Source organism: Gossypium arboreum, chromosome 8 (assembly GCF_025698485.1).
Source record: "Gossypium arboreum isolate Shixiya-1 chromosome 8, ASM2569848v2, whole genome shotgun sequence".
Taxonomy (NCBI): Eukaryota; Viridiplantae; Streptophyta; class Magnoliopsida; order Malvales; family Malvaceae; genus Gossypium; species Gossypium arboreum.
In genome coordinates, this window is record NC_069077.1 from 13,399,013 (window position 1) to 13,407,614 (window position 8,602).

Genomic DNA, 8,602 nt, shown 5'->3' on the forward strand with positions numbered 1-8,602 from the left:
AGTCTTTAGCCCAAGGCTGACTTTTATCTCTTGATTTCAATTTCAATCTTTTTAATTTACTTGTTTAATTTCAATCATTTACTTCACTTCAAACAAACCCCCCTTCTACTTCTCCCTTTACTCATCACGCCTAAGCAAAGTGAAAAGTAAGAAAATCATCAAACTCCTAGTCCCTGTGGAATCGACCCTTACTCTTCCTATTCTACTTATTCCAATCATTGTATCGAGATTAAGGCTATTTATTTTTGACATCATAACGATAGCATCTCACCTAGTTATTAATTGTTATATTTTTTATTCAATGCATTTAGTAAATGTTGAAGTGAGAATTGTTGTGTTTATAATGGAAATGGATTAATTTGGTATGTGATGAATTTATATTGATTGAATTATATATTATAAATATATATATATATATATATATATGTGTGTGTGAATGTGATATTGTGCAATTATGATAATAGAATTTTGAGTAAATGTTATGATAAATAATTAAGATGGGAATTATTTGTATTGTGTCTTTATAATTGAAATGAATTGATTTAGTATGTGATAAATTTATTGAATTTATATGAATATATGTGATTGATGTGGAAATTGAATATTGAATGTACGTTATATTGGAAAATATATTGGTTAGAAATGTGATGAAATTAGTATGAATAAATGACTATTGTGAAATCGAATATTTGTTATTGAAAAATGAATTGAATTATATTGAATTGAGTTGTAATTAAATTGAGAATGAAATCGAAATTAGTATAAATAAGTGACTATTGTGAAATCGAATATTTGTTATTGAAAAGTGAATTGAATTATATTGAATTGAGTTGTAATTAAATTGAGAATGAAATTGAAATTGAAAAGTAATATGGAATACCCTATTAATTAGTCAGGTTGAGTCAGATATAATAGGCATGCCATAGGATTTGGAAGGGTACGGTATTTATCGGCTTTGCCGATCAGGCACTTTATGTGTCGTATATCAGGCACTTTATGTGTCATATCACGCACCTCGTGTGTCGTATTAGGCACCTCGTGTGTCGTTTCAGGCACTTATGTGTCGTCTATTGATCAGGTACTAGTACCGTTTAGGTACAATGTGCCGTACTGGTGTGTTTGGGTTGGAATCGGTGTATCCGTCAATGTCTGAGTCATGTTAATAAGGGTAAATAAAAGTAATGAATGAATGATTTCTTTAATGATTGATTGTTACTGAATAATAAAGATCAATTGACCGTTACCGAAAAATACTGACTGTTATTAAAATGGATAAGTACAGAACACTGATTGAGAAGTGAATAGTTGAATATAGTTTATTGATATTAAACAGTGAACTAAAGTATGACTGAGACAAATGAATTATATACCTCTAAATTGGATAAAAATGAATAATATTATTGTTTAAATGACTTGTGAATAAATCATGGAAAGCTATACAGGTTAGTAAGTGAAAAGAATGTAATAAGTTATAAAGAATTTATCTATGAATTAAATAATTGAATAATTGTAATTGTATATGATTTTAAGTGTTTGTTATATATTTTCATTTCATTAAGTGTTCCGATTATAGAAATACTACTGAGTTCATACTTAGCGTACGATTTGTTTCCGTGCGCAGGTTAAGTTAAAGCTAGAATGTGGAATCAGCATCCCAGGCTGATCCCGAATTCAATGAGGTAAAGCGTGTTAATAGTTGGTAATGGCATGTACCTAGGATATTTTATGTGTGTGTATTTTGAGTTGTCAATGTATTGATGAAATATTTAGAATTAGGTTCGGTAATGGTATATAATAGGATTTGGCTTAATTGGTATAAATTTGAATTATTTGATAATTTGTTAAATTTGTGATAAGTGTAAATAATTATTTTTATTAATAACCTTAAATGAACCGTACTGACTGGTAATGCCCCGTAATCCTGTTCCGGGAACGGATAAGAGTTAGTAGGTGTTACACTTCCGATCTCACTTGCCTAGATTCCCTTAGGGTGTCACTTTCTAAGTTTTTAGTTCTATTCGATTTAGTCATTGGTCTAAAAATTAGATTATCCATATCTCCATAAACTAAACCACCATTTTAGGTTTAGCTATTCATGCTGAAAGTAAAGAGAACGAACGTGGAAATGAAACTCACAACAACCATTAAAGTAAAGCTTGAGAAAAATATAAAATTTTAGATTTTTATACTAGAAAACTTAAAGAACATGAAATTAAAAGCATTCAACAAGAAATCTAAAGCAACAAACATAAAAGGAAAAAAGTTTAACAAATTTAAAATGAAAGGAATTGAAATACATTAAACTAAAGCTAACAAAATCTTGCATCCAAAGTACAGAGACTGAAAGTGCAAATATACTTAAGCTACAGTGATAACTAACACTAAGAACATCAAAAATAAGAAGTAAATGCAGAAAAATAAATTTTAAACTAAGAAAGAAGAAGTTAAAATGAAAACTTTAGAAAAAGTATAGAAAAACTAAGAGAAAACTAAACCTAAAACTAAGCTAATGTGTGTCTCTCTCTTCCTCAGATAATTTTGGTTGTTTTAAGTTGTCTTCTGATGATTTTTTATTGCCAAAAATGCCCTTACACAGGCCTTGAGTAATTGGTGGACCAAGTGGACAAAGTCTACCCTTTTTGTCTAAGTTTGTCCCCCTGAAGAAGACAATGTCACGATACCCAAAAGTGGATATCGTGATACCTCAAACAATGTCGAGCTTTGAGGTCTTCTTTGAAGGGTGGATATTGCGATACCCAAAGTGGATATCGCGATACCGTTGAAGGGTGTCTCCAATCTTCCATCCTGTTGGAGGCATGGCGATTCCAAGGTGTGGATATCGCAATACCTTTACCTTTGATGTCACGTCCCTACACCATTCAATCACACGTTAGGCCTCCCAATGGCACTATTGGTCAAATTGGGTCACAAAATGGGCAAAAACGAGACATTTTCACTTATTAATTTAAAATCTAAAAATAATGAAAAACTAATACAAAAGAAGTTATTTTGCTCAAGAAAAAGCTCTTTAAGTATGCTCGGAAAGCCCAATTTCATGTCAAATTGTGGTAGATTAATAGCCTTCTTCCAAATTGCCAAGACAATTACCCTTCGCTCAATTTTTAATTTTCGGATTTGAATTTTCTTAAAAAGTGATAGCAAAGTGCTTAACGGGTCCAACATTCCATCATTAATTGGCACCTCAATTTCAACTGGACCCTTATAAGTAGGATTAATATGCGAAGTCGTGATTGAGCAAGGACTAAATAGGTGATTTGAAATCTTACCGATCTCCATCAAGTAATCAATACTAGGAGACTTTTCTAAATATTACCAACAATTTCTGCATCCAAATGAACTTTGTTAATCTGACTCGATATAGGGAAATTATTAGAGAGCATATTAGTGACAGATTGGCTTGCTTGATGAAGCCTAGAATCTCTCAAAACAGGTCTAATCTCCACACCAACAAAAGAACCGCCCAAACTTGAAGTGGCAATAGCACCCTTCAACCTAGGCCCAAGCTTAGCCATTCCGGCTTCTCCCATTCTTTTTTTTCTACCTAACACCACCATTTAGCCTACTTTATGTGTTGGGCCCTTATCCTGCCTAACTGACCCACGCATCAAGCCTCTTATGTTGTTAAAATTTGCATTTCCCCTGTTTCTAATGAAATCCTATTTTTAAAATTTTACACCCTGAAAATCTACCGAAATCTCAACATCCAACTCTCTTTCTTCTTCCAGAATATTAAATCTAGATCTACAAATATCTTTTTCAGGATTTTTTGTTTTTGGATTTCGTTTCTCGTTGGGAAGTCTTTGTAATTTCTGCTCCACTAACATCCATGGCCCAAACGCCTCATTTTCTTTCCCTTCAAAGTTTCCAGCTAACGCCACCTCCTTGGGTGATCCAATTTATCGACGAAAAGAGGGCACAGAGTCTTCATATGACCATACCTACCACAATCAAAACAAATCCATGATAAGGCCTCATACTCAACTCATTAAACTGTTCCATTTGCCATTATCTAAGGGATCAGTTGCTTGTCAAGGTTAACTTAAACCACCATTCGAGCAAATCTCCCCCTCGACCTACTATCTGTACGATAGTCTAGTTTCGCCACTTTACCAATCAAATCGCCAATCTCTTCTAAAATCTTTCTCTTATACAAAAACCCCAGTAAACCTGGAAATCTAATCCACGTCATAACAACATTTTGAAACGGTTGCAAGGGATTAAAATCTAGAGCGTCCACGGCTGAACGATTAAATACTGTCCGAATACGACCTATGACCTTTGGGTAAACACTTTTTCAAAGTCATCGTTACTTTGGAATTTCACCAAAACATCCCATGTTCGACATCCATAACTTTAAACGGATAGATGGCCGCCACAGATTATAAATCTTATTTTGTAGGGTGGTATAGCCAATGTTCCTCCCCAAATGCTTAACAACCACTGCGGTAGCCATCTCCTTTACTAGAATTTATTGAACCCGGTCAGAGCTCCCTGCCTAAAAGTTTATCCTTGCCAAGAAAGCGTTGGCTCAGGAGACAGATCTACGATCATATCAACACCTAACAATATCGTGATTAGTGTAACTCGATCTCAAGCCACATTTGAAGCAGTGAACACTATGGTTATTAAGTCAACATATGGGGTTTTTGTTCTACTTATTTTAAGAAGGATTAACTCTTATTAAATCTATAGTACTTTTAAAATATTTAACTATTTATACCTAAAATTATAGCTTATTTAATATGATATTTTTTAAAATATCCTCAAAATACCGGTTAGCAAAACTATCAACAAAACTTTAAATAATTGTTACTTAGAGCACACTAAATTTGAAAATAGTTGGACAAAATAATATTGTACTATAACAAAAAATCGATCCACATTTTGACAAAAAGAGAGGAATGTTTGTTACTAAACCTTTCATTGCCATTTCTGAATTTTAAAACATTTTTTTGAGATCAACTAGCTCTTATTTTAAAACATATATATAATCATCGACATTATCGTTGGAGCAACTTCGCAATTTTTAATTAATAAAAGCTAGGTAGAAATTGACAGGAGACCTCAGCAATAATGTAATGAAGCATAAAGATTCCCATCCTTATTTAGAGTTTTTAAAGAAGCTCCATTGTTGATTTCTTCATAAATAAGTAGTTAAGTTGATTGTCTTATGCTCATAATTCATATGATTTTATCATAAAGCAGTTGGTCGGTTGCCAATCGGGGCGGTGCCAGTTCATTCTTGTAGGCCCTATGGCCGGTGCCGGCGATGCCTCTTTAACCTACGTTCTAGCTATTTTGCTTCATATATTTTGTATATATACACCTTCTTCATAGTATGTAAACTCATCAAAAGAAATTGATTAGGCACAGTGTTTCTTAGTCTTGAGCTTAGCTTTTAGGTGCATCTCTTTTGTTTTTGCGAGCCAAAATGGTTAAGTTAGCTTTTGGTAGCTTTGGTGATTCTTTCAGTGTCGGGTCCCTCAAGGCTTATTTGGCTGAATTCATTGCCACCTTGCTTTTTGTCTTTGCTGGTGTTGGATCGGCTATTGCTTATGGTAAGTGTGCAAAGCTATACCACCTTGTAAAGCACACATTACTATCATTATGAACACTAATTCATTTGAGTTGAACCAGATTGGACATTTAAACAAGGGACAACTCTCTCTACGAGTTGATGTAATGGCTTTTTTTCTTTGTTTTTTAATATTTTATAGGTAAGCTCACTGCCGATGAAGCTCTAGACCCAGCGGGTTTAGTGGCTGTAGCAGTGGCTCATGCATTTGCCCTCTTCGTTGGGGTGTCCATTGCAGCCAACATCTCAGGTGGTCATTTGAATCCGGCCGTCACCTTTGGGTTAGCTGTTGGAGGCAACATCACCATCTTAACTACTATTTTCTACTGGATTGCTCAATGCTTTGGCTCCATCGTTGCTTGCCTTCTTCTCCAGTTTGTCACCAATGGCTTGGTATGGAACAACTTCACTATAACAATTAAAATCTCAAAACTGTTTCTAAATTAAAATTACAACTTGAACCTTGCAGAGCGTCCCAGCCCACGGCGTTGCTTCAGGAATGACGGCTGTGGAAGGCATGGTGATGGAGATTGTGATTACATTTGCACTCGTCTACACCGTTTATGCCACGGCAGCTGACCCAAAGAAGGGTTCTCTCGGAACAATTGCACCTATTGCAATTGGTTTCATTGTGGGTGCTAACATTTTAGCCGCTGGTCCATTCAGTGGTGGTTCAATGAACCCAGCCCGTTCTTTTGGACCAGCTGTGGTTAGTGGGAACTTGTCTGGTAACTGGATCTATTGGGTTGGCCCATTGATTGGAGGAGGGTTAGCTGGGCTGATTTATGGTGACATTTTCATTGGGTCATACTCCTCAGTACCAGTTTCTGGAGATTATGCTTAAAGTGTTTTGCTGTTCAGGGTTTCGGTTTTATCGAAATGTTTCCATTTCTTGCATAATGGGATTTGGCATTTGAGTGTGTTATGATTGGAGAAAAAAAGCTTGTACTTGTTAATAAGGAAATGTAATTACATATGTTTTGAGTTTAAAATTTATCAGTATTTCCCTTACTAATCTGTTTTAAAGAGCTTGCACAATACAATGAATGAATCATCTTTTCTTCAATCTTAAACCTTCATAGAAAATTAGAACATCAGCTTTGCTTTTCTCAAAGCAAAGAGAGATGTCGAAGAAAATTCAGCATTTTCTCCATCGCCATCTCTTGTGGCTCCTCTGGGTTTCGCAGGACGATCAACTTGGTTGTAGGGGATGTTGCAAACGCATTACGGGTTCGATCTATGTATGCTTTGGTTGTGATTTTTACCTCCATAGATTCTGTAACGAGCTTCCCAGAGAAATCCGAAATTTCCTTCACCCATGCCCTCTTCTCCTTACCATTTTAGATTACGAGTATATATGTAATGCTTGCTTCAAAACAGGCTCTGGTTTAAGCAACCGCTGTGAAAGGTGTGAGTTTGATATGCATGTTGCAGGCACCCAACGGACCACCATAGAAACTAAGGAGCTTATTCAACATTTTACTCACTGGCATCCCTTAAAACTTCTTGCTCCCAATAATCATTTGGAAGTAGGGTGCGCCATATGGCAAGCTCTGCTTTGCCTCTGCCTTTGATTCTTTTGCCTATGGCTGCCAGGATTGCAACTTTTTCTTCCATCATTCATGCATGATCAACATTCCACGTCAAATCATTCATTTCTTTCATCCTTCATGTCCTCTGGTTTTACTCGCCGACGTACCTTGCCAATGTGAAGGTTGTGATGAAGCTAGCTCAGGCTTGGCCTTTCTATGCGGAAAGTGTAAATTCCAATTGGATGTCAAATGCGCCTTGCTTCCGACTGTAGAATCCAAAGATGCCGATAAGATTCAACATTCAGCCCACGAGCATCCACCAGCATCCCATGAAAGCAAGGAATTTGGCACTGAGGTTCGATGCAGAGCATGTGGAGAACATTGCTTATTAGCTCCTTGTTTTGGTTGTAGCAAAAGATCATGCGCCTTCTTTCTACACAGAAAGCGTGTTGTTGAGTTATACCGGAAATACATCATCGCTTTCATTCCCTACACCCTCTCACTCTACTCCTTGACTTACCTTACCAGTGTAAGGTTTGGGAGGTATTTTTTGCTATCAGTTGTTGATACCTCTGGAAGAACAAAAACAAGACCATTTTTCAGCATAGTAACAGTAGTTCAGAGGAGATTCTTAGCAGGGTCTCTAGTCTTGCGTTTAATATACGTAACATAGAACCTAACGCTGACAGAACAGAAGAGCTTCAGCGATTCACGTTAGTTGGAGTCCACCAACTTTGAGGTGGACTAAGTTCAACACGGATGGTGCCTCGAATGTGTCAGGTACTTGGTCTTCAATAAGTGGGGTTCTACGAGATTCATTTCCCAACTGGGTAGCTAGTTTCTGCAGGTCTATCGGTAGTGGTTCTGTTCTTAACTCCCAGTTGTGGGAAATCCTAGATGGCTTCAACGTAGCATGGCAAAGAGGTCTCTCCAAAGTAGTGGTGGAGTGTGATAATAGGGTGGCAACTGAGCTGCTCCAGGATGGTTCCAATGAAGACAATCCCTTGCTGTTGGTTCAAATGATTAAAGAAGTGTGCAACGAGAGTTGGACTGTGCGCTTTCAACATGTGTATCGCGAAGCTAATCAAGTGGCAGATTTTATGGCGAAACCATGCATCAGCAGAACACATGATTTAGAAGTTTTTGAAGACCCTTTCCCTGGTTGCCAACACTTATTTTTAAGTGACAAGAAGGGTATCACTTAAGTAAGAATCGTTAGAACTTAAGGCCTCTGTAGCCTTCCTTTTACTATAAAAGAGTTCACAACAAATATGAATTACTGTTAAATAAACAATTTCTCCTATTCACAAAACTATTCATTTTATATATATTTTTTTAATTATCTAAAGTAGCACATGATTAAGCAAATAGGTATAATTTTATTTCAGATATTACCATCTGAATTTTTCAAAAGAGAAGAGTACAGTGGAAGGTACATTATTTTCTATTGGTGAGGCAAATTTTGCAATAGAAG

At 36.1% G+C, this 8,602-nt stretch overlaps 1 protein-coding gene across 1 annotated transcript; it reads left to right on the forward strand.

Annotated features, from left to right (window-relative positions):
- The first annotated feature begins 5,105 nt into the window (after nucleotides 1–5,105).
- LOC108468992 (probable aquaporin TIP-type RB7-5A) lies at nucleotides 5,106–6,588 on the forward strand. The gene is made up of 3 exons (XM_017769864.2): nucleotides 5,106–5,579; nucleotides 5,739–5,989; nucleotides 6,066–6,588. Exons 1-3 carry the CDS (start codon nucleotides 5,453–5,455, stop codon nucleotides 6,438–6,440), a joined length of 753 nt encoding a protein of 250 aa, XP_017625353.1. The 5' UTR covers nucleotides 5,106–5,452; the 3' UTR covers nucleotides 6,441–6,588.
- The last annotated feature ends 2,014 nt before the right edge of the window (nucleotides 6,589–8,602 follow it).